Genomic DNA, 20,627 nt, shown 5'->3' with positions numbered 1-20,627 from the left:
CTGGCCCTCATGCCTATGCACAACAGCAGCTGCCGCCCTGATACTCTTAGAATCCTTTAAAATTACAGGCTATGCCACACTTACCCGCTATTACCGTCTATATATCTCACAGCCTCCAAAGTTTAGTTTCCTCTTCACACCTCACATACTTACTTTCAGCCCCTCACCTTCTCCAGCTTTATGCATTTTTTTTTTTTTTTTTTTTTGAGATGGAGTTTCGCTCTTGTTACCCAGGCTGGAGTCCAATGGCGTGATCTCAGCTCACTGCAACCTCCGCCTCCTGCGTTCGAGCAATTCTCCTGCCTTAGCCTCCCGAGTAGCTGAGACTACAGGTGTGCGCCACCATGCCCAGCTAATTTTTGTATTTTTAGTAGAGATGGGGTTTCACCATGTTGACCAGGATGGTCTCGATCTCTTAACCTCATGATCTGCCTGCCTCAGCCTCCCAAGGTGCTGAGATTATGGGCGTGAGCCACTGCGCCTGGTCTTTTTTTTTTTTTTTTTTTTTTTTTTTGAGATGGAGTTACCCAGGCTGGAGTGCAATGGCACAATCTCGGCTCACCTCAACCTCCGCCTCCTGGGTTCAGGCAATTCTCCTGCCTCAGCCTTCTGAGTAGCTGGGATTACAGGCACGCGCCACCATGCCCAGCTAATTTTTTGTATTTTTAGTAGAGATGGGGTTTCACCACGTTGACCAGGATGGTCTCGATCTCCTGACCTCGTGATCCACCAGCCTCGGCCTCCCAAAGTGCTGGGATTACAGGCGTGAGCCACCACGCCCGGCTTTTTTTTTTTTTTTTTTTTTGAGAAGGAGTTTCGCTCTTGTTACCCAGGCTGGAGTGCAATGGCGTGATCTCGGCTCACCGCAACCTCCGCCTCCTGGGTTCAGGCAATTCTCCTGCCTCAGCCTCCTGAGTAGCTCGGATTACAGGCATGTGCCACCATGCCCAGCTAATTTTTTGTATTTTCAGTAGAGACGGGGTTTCACCATATTGACCAGGATGGTCTCGATCTCTTGACCTCGTGATCCACCTGCCTTGGCCTCCCAAAGTGCTGGGATTACAGGCTTGAGCCACCGCACCCGGCGTATTTTTAGTAGAGACGGGGTTTCACTATGTTGACCAGGATGGTCTCTATCTCCTGATCTCGTGATCCACCTGCCTCGGCCTCCCAAAGTGCTGGGATTACAGGCTTGAGCCACTGTGCCCGGCCTCACATGCAAATCTTTTAGTATTTCAGTATTTAACTCACAAGTCTATTCCTTTATGAATTTTTTTTTTCTTTTCTTTTCTTTTTTTTTTTTTTTGAGACGGAGTTTCGCTCTTGTCACCCAGGCTGGAGTGCAATGGCGCGATCTCGGCTCACCGCAACCTCCGCCTCCTGGGCTCAGGCAATTCTCCTGCCTCAGCCTCCGGAGTAGCTGGGATTACAGGCACGTGCCACCATGCCCAGCTAATTTTTTTTGTATTTTTAGTAGAGACGGGGTTTCACCATGTTGACCAGGATGGTCTCGATCTCTTGACCTCGTGATCCACCCGCCTCGGCCTCCCAAAGTGCTGGGATTACAGGCGTGAGCCACCGCGCCCGGCGAATCTTTTTTTTTGAAACAGAGTCTTACTCCATCACCCAGGCTGGAATGCAGAATCAGGATCTTGGCTCACTGCAACCTCTGCCTCCTGGGCTCAAGCACTCAAGCAATCCTCCTGCCTCAGCCTCCAGAGTAGCTAGGACTGCAGGCACACATCACAATCCCCGGCTAATTTTTACATTTTTAGTAGAGATGGGGTTTCACTGTGTCGTCTGGGCTGTTCTGGAATTCCTGAGCTCAGTGATCCTTCCTCCTTGACCTCCCAAAGTGATGGGATTATAGGCACAAGCCACCACACCCAGCCATTAATCCTTTCCTGATCTGGCACTGTTATAGGAGTTATTAAAAAATAATTTTAGGCCGGGCGTGGTGGCTCAAGCCTGTAATCCCAGCACTTTGGGAGGCCAAGGCGGGTGGATCACGAGGTCGAGAGATCGAGACCATCCTGGTCAACATGGTGAAACCCCGTCTCTACTAAAAATACAAAACATTAGCTGGGCATGGTGGTGCGTGCCTGTAATCCCAGCTACTCAGGAGGCTGAGGCAGGAGAATTGCCTGAACCCAGGAGGCAGAGGTTGCGGTGAACCGAGATCGCGCCATTGCACTCCAGCCTGGGTAACAAGAGCGAAACTCCGTTTCAAAAAAAAAAAAAAAAAAATAATAATAATAATAATAATTTTAGGCAGAGGAAGAGGGTTCCTTGGAAATCTTTCCTGTCCTTTAAAGCAGCTCCAGAAATGTTTCCTGTCTAGCAGGAAATCCCTGACAACCTTTGATATGCAAATATAGGCCATTAGGAACTGGGTCCCCCCAAACATGGCAATTCCCACCCTCTTCTTCCTGCCCTTGCCCCCATGTGTATCTGGCAACGTGGTTACCCCCACAGATCCCTATGTAGAACATCATGGCACCCTTCATTTGCATATTAAAAGGCTAGGGTGGGTGGACCAGTTTTTCTGCAGGCTACGTGAGTAACATACCTGGTCAAACCAATCCCCTGAAACCTATGCAAATAAACCACCACCCCCTCCAGCCTACTCATAAGCAGCCACTTTTCCCAGCACATGGGGTCTCCTCCCTCAGCTGTCTCTGTACAGGGGAGCTTCTTTCTTCTCCCTTCTTTCTTATATATTGAACTCCTCCGATCCTTAAAACCACTCCATGCATGCCCATGTCATTTTATCTAATTCTTGTGAGACAAGAGCCCTGCTGTTCCTCTACTCATCAAAGCCACATCAGCACCTCACCCAGTGGTGAGTCTGACTACTCTCTGTCCTGCCCATACCCTGCATACAGATAGAGTTTTTTTTTTTTTTTTTTTTTTTTTTTCACTCCATACCATTCTTGGAGTAGGATGGTAGAATGTTTACTTGTTCTCACTCCTATAAACTCCTTGAAGGTAGATGTTATCTTACTTATCTTTGTAATCTTTGTATCCCAGTGCTTTGCAATTCCTGGTAATTGATAAACATTTTTCAATAAAAGGATGGTGTGTGCGACACACACACGACTAACACAAGGATGGTGCTGACCTTAGACTATTGATATGCTATTTCCGCCATTCAGATAGTTTCTAATGTGTGAGCATGAGAAAAGAGCCTTGGTGCCATTCTAGATTCAAATTCTGCTCTGCTCCTTATTATCATCTGTGACTTGAACAAGTTACCTAACTTCTCAGAGATGCAATTTCCTCATCTGCTAAATGTACTTACCTTTAGGGCAGTTGTCAGGCTTAGAAGAGATTATGACTAAGTATCTGGGACAGAGTCCAGTTCACAGAAAGTGCAGTAAAAGGCTAGTTTCCTTCCCTTCCCCTGTGACTGCTGCTCTTGGCTTCCTAATTTAATCACATTCTGGTTGTGGTCTTGGTGGGGGAACTTAGCCTTGACACAAGTTAACTCTACTTTATTTCACCTTAACAGGCAGAACTTGAGCCTTCTTTATAGAAAAATGGAAAATACTGGGAGAAGAATAGAGTTTGTAAGGCTTGGATTTGAATATCACTTATAAATTGTGTGGCAGAACAGTGTGGCTCACGCCTGTAATCCCAGCACTTTGGGAGGCCAAGGTCAAGAGATCAAGACCATCTTGACCAAAATGGTGAAACATCAACTCTACTTTATTATTATTATTATTATTTATTAGTTTTTTTTAAAAAAGATGGGGTTTCGCCATGATGGCCAGGCTGGTCTTGAACTCCTGACCTCAGGTGATCCACCCACCTTGGCCTCCCAAAGTGCTAGGATTACAGGCATGAGCCACAGCGCCCAGCCCCAACTCTACTTAAAAAAAAAAAAAAAAAAAAAAAAAAAATTGTGGCTGGGCGAGGTGGCTCATGCCAATAATCCCAGCACTTTGGAAGGCCAAGTTGGGTGGAGGATCACAAGGTCAACAGATGGAGACCATCCTGGTCAACATGGTGAAACCCCATCTCTACTGGAAAAGAAAATACAAAAATTAGCTGGGCATCATGGCACACATCTGTAGTCCCAGCTACTCGGGAGGCTGAGGCAGAAGAATTGCTTGAACCTGGGAGGCGGAGGTTGCAGTGAGCCCAGATTGCACCACTGCACCCCAGCCTGGTGCCTGGCAACAGAGCCAGAGTCTGTCTCGAAACAAAAACAAAACAAAGAAAATTGTGTGACCTTAGACAAGTAATTTAATCTTTCTGAATTGTGATTTCTCATATGTAAAATGAAAAAAACATGAATCTCTTAATTAACTGGGGTTTCCCCCAAGCAAGAAAGCATAGCTGATGATGGCAACTCACCTCTTGAACTTCTGCTAATTGTGCTTTCGTCATAACCAATGAGGCATTTCTTTCATGTAAGAGCTTCTTCAGTCGAATCAGCTCTACCTTCTCTTTAATGGAAGCTCTGCAGAAAGGTGCTGAATTATTCTGTCTGAACACGGGTAGAATTAAAAACCTCTTCTCCTTGACTGCCCAATGATACCTCCCTCTTATCTCTTGCCTTCCCTCTTCCCCATAATAGAACAGAAGTATGTGGTGTATGTACACTCTAGTAAATAATCTCCTTTCTCCCATTTCTCCTCACACCAGGCAAGATTTGATAGATCACTAACCTTAAATTTGTCTGAGAAAAGATAATAACTTTTTAAATGATGGTGCTCATAATTTCCCATAAACCTTGCAATGTCAAGCTAGGTCAGCCTTGTTTTCTTTGAGAAATGAGTGAGATTTGAATATCATAATTTTTTAATTTTATTTATCTATTTTTGAGAAGGAAGCCTCACACTCTGTTGCCCAGGGTGAAGTGCAGTGGTGCAATCTCAGCTCACTGCAACCTCTGCCTCCCAGATTCAAGCGATTCGCCTCTCGAGTAGCTGGGACTACAGGCGCCTGCCACTGCACCCTGCTAAATTTTTGTATTTTTAGTAGAAAGAAGGTTTCACCATATTGGCCAGGCTGGTCTCAAACTCCTGACCTTGTGATCCACCTGCCTCGGCCTCCCAAAGTACTGGGATTACAAGCATGAGTCACCATGCCCGGGCTGAATGTGATGGAGAATTTACCAAGAAGATTATGAACCAGGATCCATGGCTCACACCTGTAATCCCAACACTTTGGGATGCTGAGGCGGGCAGATGGCCTGGGCCACATGACAAAATCCTGTCTTTACTAAAAATACAAAAATGAGCCGGGCGTGGTGGCATAAGCCAGTAATCCTAGCTACTCCGGAGACTGAAGCAAGAGAATCTGCTTGATCCCAGGAGGTGAAGGTTGCAGTCAGCTGAGATCATGCCACTGCACTCCAGCCTGGTGACAGAACAAGACTCCATCTCAAAGTAAATAAATAAAATAGTAAAATAGACCCAGCACGGTGGCTCATGTCTGTAATCCCAGCACTTTGGGAGGCCAAGGCAAGTGGATCACTTGAAGTTCAGAGTTCATGACCAGTCTGGCCAACATGGTGAAATACCATCCCTACTAAAAAAACCCACAAAAATTAGCTGGGCATGGTAGTACACACCTGTAATCTGGGTTACTCAGGAAGCCGAGGCAGAAGAATGGCTCGAACGTGGGAGGTAGAGGTTGCAGTGAGCCAAGATCATGCCACTGCACTCCAGCCTGGACCACATAGAGATACTCTTGTCTTAAAAAAATTAAAAAAATAAAAAATAGAACAGGTCTGGTGACTCACGCCTGTAATCCCAGCACTTTGGGAGGCCAAGGCAGGCGGATCACCTGAGGTCAGGAGTTTGAGACCAGCCTGGCCAACACAGTGAAACCCTGTTTTTAAAAAAATAAAAGATTCCTGAACCTAGGAGCTCATGTTTTCTTTGAAAGAGATATTGGGGGAGATTTGGGCTCACTCCACTCTACCTCCTTGATTTCCAGTCTAGTTACTTAATAGAATAACCTGGAGAGATCTTTAAATTACATTGCCTGAATTCTATCCCCAAATAATTGAAAGGAAATCTGAGATGGGGCCCAGGGATCTGTTGTGTGCATTTTGTTTGAGACATTGTCTCACTCTGTCACCCAAGGCTGAAGTGCAGTGATGCAATCTCAGCTCAATGTAACCTCTGTCTCCTGGGCTCAAGCAATTCTTATGCCTCAGCCTGAGTAACTGGGATTACAGGCATAAGCCACCAAACCCAGCTAATTTTCGTATTTTTGAAGATGGGGATTCACCATGTTAGTCAGGCTGTTCTTGAACTCCTGACCTCAAATGATCCACCCACCTCGGCCTCCCAAAGTGCTTTGATTACAGGTGTAGGCCACTACACCTGGCCCAGATCCGTGGTTTTAAAATGTCTCCACGTTGAAAACATATCTATACAAAAAATAAAACAAAAACAAAAACAAAAAAACACTATACATTACTAGCAGCTTTATTCATAATTGCCAAAACTTCGAAGCAACCAAGACATCCTTCAGTAGTTGAAGGGATAAATTGGTACTTATAGACAAGGGAATGTTATTTGGCATTTTGGAAAAAATTAGCTTTCAAATCATTAAAAGACAGGGAGGAAGCTTAAATGCATATTACTAAGTGAAAGAAGCCAATTTGAAAAGGGCATAAGGCCGGGCATGATGGCTCACACCTGTAATCCCAGCACTTTGGGAGGCTGAGGCAGGCAGGTCACCTGAGGTTAAGTTCGAGACCAGCCTGACTAACATGGTGAAACCCCATTTTACCATGTATTTTTGTACTAAAAATACAAAATTTAGCCAGATGTGGTGGCAGGTACCTGTAATCCCAACTACTCGAGAGGCTGAGGCAGGAGAATCACTTAAACCCGGGAGGCAGAGGTTGCAGTGAGCTGAGATTGCACCATTGCATTACAGCCTGGGGGACAGAATGAGACTGTCTCAACAAAAAAGAAAAAAAAAGGCCACATACTGTATCATCCCACCAGTGATATTCTAGAAGAGGCATACTGGAGACAGTAAAAACATCAGAGGTTACCAGGGGCTGGAGGTCAAAGATATGACTAGGTGGAACACAGGATTTTTAGGTCAGTGAAACTATTCTATATGACACCATAATGATGGATACATGTCCTTACTCATTTGTCAAAACCCATAGAATGTACAACACCAAGAATAAATCCTAATGTAAACTATGGCTGTTGGGTGATAATGATGTGTCAATGTATTTTCACTGATTGTAACAAATGCACCCCTCTGGTAAGGGATATTACTAGTTAGGAAGGCTGTGTGTATATATAGAGGCAGTGGGTATACATTTACTACTTCATTTTGTTATAAAACTAAAACTTGTCTTAAAAATATCTTTTTAGGCTGGCTGTGGTGGCTCACACCTGTAATCCAAGCACTTTGGAGGCCAAGGCGGGCAGATTACCTGAGGTTGTGAGTTCAAGACCAGCCTGACCAACACGGTTAAACCCTGTCTTTAAAAAATAAATAAAAATATGTTTTTAAGAAGTTATCCAGCCAGGCGTGGTGGCTCACACCTGTAATCCCAGCACTTTGGGAGGCTGAGGCAGGCGGATCACAAGGTCAGGAGATCTAGACCATTCTGGCCAACATGGTGAACCCCTGTCTCCATTAAAAATACAAAAATTAAATCCCAGCACTTTGTGAGGCTGAGGCGGGTGGATCACGAGGTCAAGAGATCAAGACCATCCTGTTCAATATGGTGAAACCCCGTCTCTACTAAAAATACAAAAAATTAGCTGGGCATGATGGCACGCGCCTGTAATCCCAGCTACTCAGGAGGCTGAGGCAGGAGAATTGCCTGAACCCAGGAGGCGGAGGTTGCGGTGAGCGGAGATCGAGCCATTGCACTCCAGCCTGGGTAACAAGAGTGAAACTCTGTCTCAAAAAAAAAAAAAAAAAAAAAAAAAAAATACAAAAATTAGCTGGGCATGGTGGCATGTGATTGTAATCTCAGCTACTCAAGAGGCTGAGGAGGGAGAATCGCTTTAACCAGGGAGTTTGAGGTTCCAGTGAGCCAAGATCATGCCACTGCACTCCAGCCTAACGACTGAGACTCCATCTCAAAAAAAAAAAAGTTATCTAGAAATTGATGCACAGAGAAGGCTAAGAATCCCATTTGACGGCCAGGCGTGGTGGCTCAAGCCTGTAATCCCAGCACTTTGGGAGGCCGAGGCGGGTGGATCACAAGGTCAAGAGATCGAGACCATCCTGGTCAACATGGTGAAACCCCGTCTCTACTAAAAATACAAAAAATTAGCTGGGCATGGTGGCGTGTGCCTGTAATCCCAGCTACTCAAGAGGCTGCAGCAGGAGAATTGCCTGAACCCAGGAGGCGGAGGTTACAGTGAGCTGAGATTGCGCCATTGCACTCCAGCCTGGGTAACAAGAGCAAAACTCCGTCTCAAAAAAAAAAAAAAAAGAATCCCATTTGGTCATGAGAACGAGGCAGTTTTCCTTCTATATAGTAAAGCAGAAACTCTTCTATTATACATAAACACCTCTTTAGGTTAATCCATTTTTCTTTTCTTTTTTTTTTTTTTTTTTTGAGACAGAGTTTCACTCTTGTTGCCCAGGGTGTGATCTGAGCTCACTGCAACCTCCACCTCCCAGGTTCAAGGGATTCTCCTGCTTTAGCCTCCTGATTAGCTGGGATTACAGGCACCACCCACCACGTCCGGCTAATTTTTTTGTATTCTTAGTAGAGATGGGGTTTCACCATGTTGGCCAGGCTGGTCTTGAATTCCCAACCTCAGGTGATCTGCCCACCTCAGCCTCTCAAAGGGCTAACAGGTGTGAGCCACTGTGCCTGGCAGGTTAACCCATTTCTCAACCTACTAGGGACTCCATGTTTACACAGATTGAATTTAATCCCAAACATTCTCTTCCCCACCCCGCTACCCTGATGGGGGAAAGATGTAAATAATAATCTCTTAGCTTTTTCAGTTCATTACGGTTTGAAGCATGGAGTGCCACACTCTCACCGAAGCTCTGCAGCCTTCTGAGCACACTCCAAAGAGCTTCTGTTTTCAAAATTTTCATCTTTAGACCACATTTTCTCAGGGGACTTGGGTGGCTCTTCCACTTGCATGGTACTGCTGGCCATGATGGGGGCACTGTTAGGCATGCATACACCAATGGGATTAGCCATACTTATGACATTGCTGAAAGGAATTACACTGTTGGAACCAGAATCACTAAATATAAAAGCAATAATTGGAAACTGTTGTTACAGGTTTAGAATTGGGTTCTTACACATGTAAAAAGTTAAATGAGTCAGTAATCTTGGTATATGTCGAGAAAAATCTTATAAAATATAGCTTTCAAATGTCAAACAAAAACATAAAGCAATTATGATCTAAGGAAGGAACAAAATATGAATGGAAAGAGGGAATACCTTCAATTGAGCAAAGGACCTTTCTAAGGTCCAACTCTACAGGGTTCTGAGCCCCTCCCTGCTGGTATGGAGATAAGAAATTGTAGAAACAAAAGATGCAAGACACAGAGATAGAGAAAAGAGTTTGGGCAAATTTCGGAGTCCTGAAGTGGCTGGGAATTCCGGGACACTCTCACTTTTACCAAGTTGCGAATCTGGGGGCAGGTTGGTAGGGCATGGTCTTGGTCAGAGACAGGGGCAGGGTAGATAGGTTGTGGCAGTGATAGGGTCAAGTATACCACGTGTCATTCAGGGAGGCAGCTCAGGAATTTCCGGCACCCAAAGTAAGATAAGGAACATAATGCATCAGCACTTTTTCCATACTTATCAAAAAAGAACTACAAGATTTATATTACTATTACTGATTATCTTTTCTAAGAAAAAAGGAACATAAGAGTAGACATGGGGGCTGGATGCCCGTGGCTCACGCCTGTAATCTCAGCACTTTGGGAGGCCGAGGAGGGTAAATCACGAGGTCAAGAGATTGAGACCATCTTGGCCAACATGGTGAAACCCCGTCTCTACTAAAAATGCAAAAAATTAGCCGGACGTGGTGGCACATGCCTGTAATCCCAGCTACTTGGGAGGCTGAGACAGGAGAATTGCTTGAACCCAGGAGGCGGAGGTTGCGGTGAGCCGAAAATGCGCCATTGCACTCCAGCCTGGGTAACCAGAGCGAAACTCCGTCTCAAAAAAAAAAAAAAAAAGAGTAGACATGGAACGTGACCACTGAAGCACAGCATCACAGAGATAGTTAAGTGCCCGGATGTCTGTGGGTTCACCTGACAGCTGTCAGGCCTTACCACAAGAGCTTGGAGAAGCTGAGTTTTCTCCTGACTCCTCTGGGGAAGGAGGAAGCCTCAGCTGCTTTGGACGTCTCCTTCCCTAGCTAGCTAAACAGTGGGCGCTTTTCCAGCGCTGGCACTGCTGCACAGCCAAGGCACCCTCCAGCAGCCCTTATGCAGGCACATGACAGAGGGCTTAGAGCATCTTGCCTCAGTGTCGTTCATTTCACAATGTCACCCCAGGTTCACACTTCCTGAGACGCATGAGTAAAAGAATTAAGATCTGGCCGGGCGCGGTGGCTCAAGCTTGTAATCCCAGCACTTTGGGAGGCCGAGGCGGGTGGATCACGAGGTCGAGAGATCAAGACCATCCTGGTCAACATGGTGAAACCCTGTCTCTACTAAAAATACAAAAAAATTAGCTGGGCATGGTGGCACGTGCCTGTAATCCCAGCTACTCAGGAGGCTGAGGCAGGAGAATTGCCTGAACCCAGGAGGCGGAGGTTGCGGTGAGCCGAGATTGCGCCATTGCACTCCAGCCTGGGTAACAAGAGAGAAACTCTGTCTCAAAAAAAAAAAAAAAAAAAAAGAATTAAGATCACCTATGAATAACTAAGATCACATGATTAACTATTGGGTTATATTTCTAATTACTTTCTTCTTCATTATTTATATGGAAATAGGCTGAGGCTTTTTGCTCCTGCCTTGGAGCTTAAGGGATCTCCCCGCTACAGACCTTTATTTTAATTTCCTCAGAGGACAGAAGCTTTTTTTTTTTCCATTTTTAAGCAATGACGTTGGAATTTGACCTAGGGTTGACTTTCATCTTCTCTGATCAGGCTGAAAAGACTCAAATCACCAACATTCACGTGTTCCCTAAATTATGCCTTTCTAATTAAAGTGGCAGGAATAACATGGGATAAACGAGAAGAACTCACAGTTCGCTGGGTTCACTGGCTATTTCACCTCTGGCGTTTTCACTTGTTGAATGCTCCTTAAACGACGGAGGGGCTGTGTAGCTTAGCCTGTCCCTTGGCCCTAAAGGTTTAGACAGAAGATACAGACTCAGGTTCCTTCTCTTCACTTTGGAACACCCCCACCTTTGTCTCTGTACAGGTGAGCTTGCCTTCTTCCCCCTTCTCTCTTGCCTATTAAACTCCCTGTTTTTTAAAACTGAGGGGGGGAAAAAAAAAAAAGATGTAGACTCTGGCAGTACCCTCCAGAACACCAAATGCTGAAACACACAGGCTCGAGCATAGAAAGTCTTGAGACCTGGGTGAAATCCTTATAAGACAATTGGTCCCTGAGGAGCTTTTTTTTAAAAAAAAAACTCTTGGAAAGAATGGCAACTAAAGTCAGCTGAACTATAGACCCTCAAGTGAGCAAGTACAAATAGGAAGAAAAAAGAAAGATGGAAGCTTGTCCAGGGCAGAGACTGTATCTAACTGTAACCATCTTTATCTCTAGTGCCCAGTAGATAAGGGGTACCCAGCTATGCTGAACTGTTAAATGGATCTGAAATTTAAATTCATGCAATTTTTTTTTTTTTTTTTTTTTTTTTTTTTTTTTTTTTTAAACGACGGGGTTTCACCATGTTGGTCAGGCTGGTCTTAAACTCCTGACCTCAGGTGATCTGCCCGCCTTGGCCTCCCAAGTGCTTGGATTACAGGCGTGAGCCACCACGTCCAGCCTTACTTTGTTGTTGTTTTTTGTTTTGCAAATGTTTGGTTGTCTGGAGTATGGAACTTGAAATCATAGGACTATTCTAAGCAAAATAAGTGAGTATTAATACGAGTACTTAATTAGCCTGGCGCAGTGGCTCAAGCCTGTAATCCCAGCACTTTGGGAGGCTGAAGTGGGGGGATCACAAGGTAAAGAGATTGAGACTGTCCTGGCCAACATGGTGAAACCCCCGTCTCTACTAAAAATACAAAAATAAGTTGGGTGTGGTGGTGTGCACCTGCAGTCCCAGCTACTCGGGAGGCTGAGGCAGGAGAATCGCTTGAATCTGGGAGGCACAAGTTGCAGTGAGCAGAGATTGCGCCACTGTACTCCCGCCTGCCGGAGGAGAACTGTGTCAAAAAATTAAATGCTATGTGTAGTGTTTTTTTTTTGTTTTTTGTTTTTTTTTGTTTTTAAACTTAGGATACTCATTCCTGATTTAGATCCATGGGAATGGGTATCTAGAGATTTAATGTTGAGTTTGGTTTTTGAGGGTTTTTTTAATTGTTTTTAGAGGTGGAGTCTTACTGTTGCCCAGGTTGTAGTGCAGTGGTGCCATGTGGGCTCACTGTAGCCTCCACCTCCCGGGCTCAAGCAGTCCTCCTGTGTCAGTGTCCCAGGTAGGTGGGACTGCAGGTATGTGCCACAAGGCTTGGCCGATTTTCATTTTTGGTAGAGACGGCATTTCATTGTGTTACCCAGGCTGGTCTCGAACTCCTGGGCTTAAGTGATCCACCTACCTCGGCCTTCCAAAGGACTGGGATTACAGACATGAGCCACAGCACCCAGTCATCAACGTTGGGTTTCACAGCAGCCAGATAAAGTCAGAACTCAGACTATTCCATTTGTAATACAGGAAGACAAGAAATTGCAACTGATCCGGGTCACTTACAGCTTACTTTTGGACCTACATTTCATGAATGAGCTTTGAGAAACTATGGACCCTAAGAAAATTGAATGCAAAGTTTGTCTATGTGTGCCTATATTTTTGCTGGGAGAAGGGACTTAGCTTTGATCATAGTTTTAAAGGAGTTCACTTTCCCAACAGGCTAAGAACCCCAGCTTTGGAAGCACAGGTCTTCTGGAAATGCTGGCTTTCCAACCAAATAGCCCAGTAGTGCAGTGGAGGGAACCCTGGTAAGACCACTTATGATGGAGATTTGCAATGTTATCTAGGTTTATTTTCTAGACCTTTTCTGGAACTGACCAGCAAAGTTCCCCTTTTCTTTTGTCCGATTCTGCCCTCAGCCGTACTCCATGGTGAATTGAGAACTTTAAACCTGATTATCTCACTCAGGAGAAAAGATCTTAGGGAGGCAGAAAGGAGGGAGTGAGAACAAAAGAACAAAATGGGCAGGAGGAGGCAGTGAGGAAAACGTGGCTGGCACATCAGTCCTTCCCAAGGTCTTAGCCCTGTCAGGCATGTGGCCTTAAATCTCACCCCTCTTCGGTTTCTCCGGCACCGATGCACCAGAGGTGTGGAGCTGTCTGTGTCCTATGGGGAAGCGAGGTTGGGTGCGGCGGGGGTCGGCGGGGCTGACGCGCTGGAACTGCCCTTGCAGTCGGTGCATCTGGGGGCGCTGGTGTACGTAGAGGCGCTGCCGCCACCCCACGTTTTGCCGGCGCCTTGCGGTCTCCGAAGGCGGCGCAGCCTCCTCCGCTACCTGCAGGTCCCGGCCAGCTGTAGTCAACCGGAACAAGGCTGTCCTCAGCCTGTGGACAAATAGAACATGTAGCTTCTTTCATGACAGTTACTATTTCTACAGTTTATTTGGACAAATAATCATGAATTGATCTGAGATATGTATTGATCTACTGTGGTCTATTAATCACTATTTAGAGACTGAGGGTTGCTCTGTCGCTTAGGCTGGAGTGTAGTGGCAAGATCTCAGCTCACTGCAACCTCCTCCTCCCAGGTTCAAGCAATTCTCCTGCCTCAGCCTCCCTAGTAGCTGGGATTACAGGCGCCTGCCACCACACCCAGCTAATTTTTGTGTTTTTAGTAGAGGCAGGGTTTCACCATGTTGGTCAAACTGGTCTCCAACTCCTGACCTCAGGTGATCTGCCTGCCTCCAACCACCAAAGTGCTGGGATTACAGACCGAGCCATTGAGCCCGACCTAATCACACTTTCTTTTTTCTTTCTTTTTTTTTTTTTTTTTGAGACGGAGTTTCGCTCTTGTTGCCCAGGCTGGAGTGCAATGGCGCGATCTCGGCTCACCGCAACCTCCGCCTCCTGGGTTCAGGCAATTCTCCTTCCTCAGCCTCCTGAGTAGCTGAGATTACAGGCACGTGCCACCATGCCCAGCTAATTTTTTGTATTTTTGGTAGAGACGGGGTTTCACCATGTTGACCAGGATGGTCTCGATCTCTTGACATCGTGATCCACCCGCCTCGGCCTCCCAAAGTGCTGGGATTACAGGCTTGAGCCACCAAGCCCTGTTAAAAAAAATTTTTTTAAAGGGATAAATATAAAAATGTTACTTTTTCTATCCCACTTGTCTGTACACCCTTGTACATGTGCTACAAACTAAGAATAACTCCTTTATTGCTTTTAGTAACATTTATTATCTTGACCTAATTGGGGTTTTTTTTTGAGACAGAGTCTCACTCTGTCACCAGGCACCAGGCTGGAATGCAGTGGCACAATCTCGGCTCACTGCAACCTCCGCCTCCCAGGTTCAAGTAATACTCCTGCCCAGCCTCCCAAGTAGCTGGGACTACAGGCTCATGCCACCATGCCCAGCTAACTTTTGTATTTTTAGCAGAGACAGAGTTTCGCTATGTTGTCCAGGATGGTCTCAATCTCTTGACCTCATGATCCGCCTGCCTCAGCCTCCCGAAACGCTGGGATTACAGGTTTGAGCCACCGCGCTCGGCTTAAAATGTTTTTTTAGCCATTACTATCTGATTCTATGCTCTCATTGTGCTATGGCCTCAATGGTATCCCCACTCAAAATTCATATGTTGAAGTCTTAACCCTCAAGACGACTATCTGGAGATTGGGTGTTTTGGAGGTTTGGGTTTTTTTTTTTTTTTTTTTTTTTTGAGATGGAGTTCACTCTTGTTGCCCAGGCTGGGGTGCAATGGCGCAATCTCGGCTCAAGGCAACCTCTGCCTCCCAGGTTCAAGCCATTATCCTGCCTCAGCCTCCTGAGTAGCTGGGATTACAGGTATGTGCCACCATGCCCAGCTAATTTTTTTATTTTTAGTAGAGATGGGGTTGCTCCATGTTGGTCAGGCTGGTCTCAAACTCCCGACCTCAGGTGATCCACCCTTCCGTGGTTATTAAGTTTAAATGAGTTCACAAGGGTGGGGCCGTAATTAGATAAGACCTTATAACGAGATAAGGCCTTATAACGAGATTTTTCTCTCCCACCTCCCAAGACACAGTGAGAAAACAAGTCAGCAAGCTAGAAAGATGTGTTCTCCTTTCCACGTTGAAATTAAAAAAGAAAAAAAAAAAAAAAGAAAGATGGCCCTCAGCAGGATCCATGCTGGCTGCTGATCTCAGACTTCCAGCTTCAGAACTCTAAGAAAACCAATGTCTGTAACTTAAGCCACCCAGTCTGTGATAGTCTGTTACGGCAGCCTGAGCTGAGTAAGACACACTGCCTGCCTGTTCTGACATTTAGTAACTGAAGCTTTAGGTATGTCACTTAACCTTTCTGTGCTCAGTTACCTCATTCGTAAATAAAGATTAAAACAGTACGTACCTCACTAGATTGTGACGATTAATAAGCTAAAAAATATATATATAAAGCACTTATAACAGTGAGGGTACTGTGTAAGGGCTTCAGGTGTTAGCTATTATTACATATCATTCTACCCAGATGAAGAAAACCAGGCATAAAATAACTAAGTAACTTGCCCAAAGCCAGAGGCATAGAATCCAGGTTAGCCATTTGGCATCCATAATCTTAAGTACTCTTTGATTATCAACCAAGAAGCAAGATTTTTTTGGCCCATACAACTTTCTGACTTCACTCAAGTTACTAGATTCTCAAGTCCTCCACAATATTAAAAAGAAGAAAAAAAAAAATCACCAACTCTGAAGAATACTGGCCACAATGGAGGCCTACAATCCTGCAGATTTTTTTTTTTTTTTTTAAGACAGAGTTTAGCTCTTGTTACCCAGGCTGGAGTGCAATGGTGCAATCTTGGCTCACCGCAACCTCTGCCTCCTGGGTTCAAGCAATTCTCCTGCCTCAGCCTCCTGAGTAGCTGGGATTACAGGTACGTGCCACCATGCCCAGCTAATTTTTTGTATTTTTAGTAGAGACGGGGTTTCACCATGTTGACCAGGATGGTCTCGATCTCTCGACCTCGTGATCCACCCACCTCGGCCTCCCAAAGTGCTGGGATTACAGGCTTAAGCCACCGTGCCGGCTAATCCTGCAGTTTCTAAATGAAGCTCTGAATCACTCCTGAGGGTTGCAATGAGAAAGCAAAACACTGCCTTTAACGTTAGGAAACTGGTCTGACAACTAGTCCTCAGTGTTGTTTGAAGCTGGTCTGTGCTATTCTCCATTTGTTTTTGTTTGTTTTGAGACCTAGTCTTACTCTGTCACCCAGGCTGAAATGCAGTGGTGCAATCTCGGCTCACTGCAACCTCCACCTCCGCCTCCGCCTCATGGGTTCAAGTGATTCTCTTGCCACAGCCTCCCTAATAGCTAGGGTTACAGGCACCCACCAGTACACCTGGATAATCTTTTTATTTTTAGTAGAGATGAAGTTTCACCATGTTGGCTAGGCTGGTCTTGAACTCCTGACCTCAGGTAATCCACCTGCCTCAGCCTCCCAAAATGCTGGGACTATAGGCATGAGCCACTGTACCCAGCTGCTATTCTCCTTTTGGACACCTCACAGGACACCAGCATGAAACAAATTCACTCCAAAACCATGTTTTACAAAACAAACCATGTGATACAAAGTAAATCCACTGCCTAATATTTTCTTTTTTTCTTTTTTTTTTTTTTGAGACGGAGTTTCATTCTTGTTATCCAGGCTGGAGTGCAATGGCGCGATCTCGGCTCACTGCAACCTCCCTCTCCTGGGCTCAAGCAATTCTCCTGCCTCAGCCTCCCGAGTAGCTGGGACTACAGGCGTGCACCACCATGCCCAGCTAATTTTTGTATTTTTAGTAGAGACGGGGTTTCACCATGTTGACCAGGATGGTCTCAATCTCTTGACCTCGTGATCCACCCGCCTCGGCCTCCCAAAGTGCTGGGATTACAGGCTTGAGCCACCGCGCCCGGCCCTAATATTTTCTATGTACAGACAAAATTAGTGTCACTGCCATCCACAAAATACCAAACATCCTTCTTTCCAGGTTAACATGAGTGACTGCAGCTTTTTTTGTTGTTGTTGGTCAGGCTGGTCTTGAACTCCCGATCTCAGGTGATCTGCCCATCTTGGCCTCCAAAGTGCTTGGATTACAGGCATGAGCCACCACGCCCGGCTGACTGCAGCTTCTTTACCAACCATGGCTTCAGCCTTGCAGTAGTCTACCCTCCCTGTAGGTAAGATTTATTGATGCAGCCCGGCGCGGTGGCTCATGCCTGTAATCCCAGCACTTTGGGAGCCCAAGGCGGGTGGATCACGAGGTCAAGAGATCAAGACCATCCTGGTCAACATGGTGAAACCCCGTCTCTACTAAAAATACAAAAAAAATTAGCTGGGCATGGTGGCACGTGCCTGTAATCTCAGCTACTCAGGAGGCTGAGGCGGGAGAATTGCCTGAACCCAGGAGGCAGAGGTTGTGGTGAGCCGAGACCTCGCCATTGCACTCCAGCCTGGGTAACAAGAGCAAAACTCCGCCTGGGGTGGTGGGGGGTGGTGGTGGTGGTGGTAATTTATTGATGCTTGAGTCCAGGAAGTTGAGGCTGCAGTGAGCCAAGATTGTACCACTGCACTCCAGTGCCAGAGTAAGACCCTATCCAAAAAAAAAAGAATTTATTGAGATACCCAAAGATAAAATTGTGCTTGCTTTCTGACAGGGCCAAATCTGGAGCAAATCTGTTTCCTTGGATCCTCCCCCAAATCACCCAACCAACCAAAGCTCAGATGCTGTAAGTTCTATCACATTTACTGAGATGCCTTTAGTTCCCCCATGGTGTGCATTTTCTCTAGCTGTAATTAATAAGCTCAACTACAGTTTATGTTCCTGGTGGTCCTTGGCTGGAAGGCATTGACACCAGTATCTCCAAAATGTGTCCAAGAGATATACTCCAGACTTTCACAACTCCCATTGTTCCCATCTGTTTACCTTCCTTCACCTCCGTCTCAGATTTATTTCCAGATCCCCATTTTCTAAAGTAATCTAAGATCACTGTATATAGTATACTTTGAAATTAAGAGTTTTCACTTCTGGGGCAGGCACGGTGGCTCATATCTGTAATCCCAGCACTTTGGGAGGCCAAGGCAGACAGATCACTCAAGGCGAGGAGTTCAAGACCAGCCTGGCCAATGTGGTGAAACCCTGTCTCTACTGAAAAATACAAAAATTAGTTGGGCACAGTGGCGCCTGATTGTAATTCCAGCTACTTGGGAGGGTAAGGCAGCAGAATCACTTGAGCCTGGGAGGCGGAGGTTGCAGTGAGCCAAGATCAGGCCACTGCCCTCTACTCTGGGTGATAAACCAAGACTCCGTCTCCCCAAAAACAAACAAAAAAACACTTTTCCACCTCTGCTACTCACTAAGTATCTCATGCTAGTTAACCTCTTTATGCTTCCTTTTCCTATTATACCACCTTTAGACTATTAAATGAATTAATAGTATTTGTAATATTAAATTAACTGGCTGGGCAGGATGGCTCACACCTGTAATCCCAGCACTTTGGGAGGCCAAGGTGGGGGGATCATTTGAGGTTAGGAGTTTGAGACCAGCCTGGCCAACATGGTGAAACTCGCTCTCTGCTGAAAGTACAAATATTAAGGCTAGGTGTAGTGGCTCATGTCTGTAATCCCAGCGCTTTGGGAGGCCAAGGCAGGTGGATCACCTGAGGTCAGGAGTTCAAGGCCACCCTGACCAACATGATGAAACCCCATCTCTACTACTTAAAAAAAAAAGAAAAAGAAAAAGAAAAGATTAGCCAGCCATGGTGGTGTGTGCCTGTAGTCCCAGCTACTTGGGAGGCTGAGGCAGAATTGCTTGAACCTGGGAGGTGGAGGTTGCAGTGAGCCGAGATCATGCCACTGCACTCCAGCCTGGGCAACAGAGTGAAACTACATCTCAAAAAAAAAAAAAAAAAAAAAAAAAAAAATTTAGTAGTGCAAGCCTGTAATCCCAACTACTCAGGAGGCTGAAGCAGGAGAATCGCTTGATCCCAGGAGGCAAAGGTTGCAGTCAGCTGAGATCATGCCACTGTACTCCAGCCTGGGAAACAGAGTAAGATTCCACCTCAAAATTAAATAAAAAAATATATATAGCACTTACAACATGCCTACATGGATCAATATGATCTTTAGTTTTGTTTTGTAAATGAAGACCCCTTCTTTTGCCTGACCCTGCAGGCTTCCTTCCTCTGAGATTTTGATCATTTCCTCCTGTCTCCATTCCCTCTTCTGTGACCAGAGAAGGAGCCTGTCCAGTCTTATTCTGTGGGCTGAAATAGTATCACCCAGGCTCTTAATGATACTCTGTGGCCTGTGGTAACAGTCTATCGACATGTTTGGCAAAAAATAGACAAAAGCAATATTGCTTCAAAAATTATTTTTGGCCGAATGCAGTGGTTCACATCTGTAATCCCAGCACTTTGGGAGGCTGAGGTGGGTGGATCATTTGAGGCCAGAAGTTCAAGACCAGCTTGGCCAACAGGGTGAATCCCCATCTCTACGAAAAGTACAAAATTAGCTGGGCAGAGTGGCAGATGCCTGTAATCCCAGCTACTTGAGAGGCTGAGGCAAGAGAACTGCTTGAACCCAGGAGGTGGAGGTTGTAGTGAGCTGAGATCATGCCACTGCACTCCAGCCTGGGGGACAAAGCCTGATTATGTCTAAAAAAAAAAATTTTTTTTGGAGCTCAACATCCTTGGCATTTGAATCATTTTCTGGTATAGATGTCTTAGCAACACGTATTCCTTTTTGTTTAGTGTGATGTAGGCCTGGTGTAGACACAGCTTTTAAAAGTTTAAGAACTTTAAGCCGGGCGCGGTGGCTCAAGCCTGTAATCCCAGCACTTTGGGAGGCTGAGGCGGGTGGATCACGAGGTCAAGAGATCGAGACCATCTTGGCCAACACGGTGAAACCCCGTCTCTACTAAAAATACAAAAAATTAGCTGGGCATGGTGGCGCGTGCCTGTAATCCCAGCTACTCAGGAGGCTGAGGCAGGAGAATTGCCTGAACCCAGGAGGCGGAGGTTGCGGTGAGCCGAGATCGCGCCATTGCACTCCAGCCTGGGTAACAAGAGCAAAACTCCGTCTCAAAAAAAAAAAAAAAAAAAAAAAAAAAGAACTTTAAATACCTTTTTTTGTTTTCCCCACTGTCCTCACAGCAAGAAGATCAGAATTAAATACCTTCTGATCTCATCCTGTTGCTTCCAAGAAAGTTCCTTCACCAACATGTGATCTTCGCGAAGTCGAAAGAAATTGTCCTCCAGTTCCTCCCGGTTCATCCTGCTCAAGGGTGGTTGAGTTTTCATGTTCTTACCTGAAGTCCCAGAAGAGAGT

The 20,627-nt window shown here is 45.6% G+C and overlaps 1 protein-coding gene across 1 annotated transcript in view; it reads right to left on the bottom strand.

Annotated features, from left to right (window-relative positions):
• RPGRIP1 (RPGR interacting protein 1) overlaps positions 1 to 20,627 on the bottom strand; it is a 94,320-nt gene that overhangs the window by 57,239 nt on the left and 16,454 nt on the right. Inside the window, exons 3-7 of the mRNA XM_039468888.2 lie at positions 20,475 to 20,607; positions 13,400 to 13,671; positions 11,175 to 11,274; positions 9,000 to 9,212; positions 4,360 to 4,465 (exon numbers count right to left, since the gene is read on the bottom strand). Of these exons, the coding sequence (XP_039324822.2) occupies positions 4,360 to 4,465; positions 9,000 to 9,212; positions 11,175 to 11,274; positions 13,400 to 13,671; positions 20,475 to 20,607 (824 nt within the window). The remainder of the gene's footprint in view (positions 1 to 4,359; positions 4,466 to 8,999; positions 9,213 to 11,174; positions 11,275 to 13,399; positions 13,672 to 20,474; positions 20,608 to 20,627) is intronic.

The sequence above is a fragment of the Saimiri boliviensis genome, chromosome 2 (assembly GCF_048565385.1).
Source record: "Saimiri boliviensis isolate mSaiBol1 chromosome 2, mSaiBol1.pri, whole genome shotgun sequence".
In the NCBI taxonomy this organism is placed as follows: Eukaryota; Metazoa; Chordata; class Mammalia; order Primates; family Cebidae; genus Saimiri; species Saimiri boliviensis.
The sequence above is the reverse complement of the archived record's forward strand: the minus strand, read 5'-3'. Positions and strand labels throughout refer to the sequence as shown.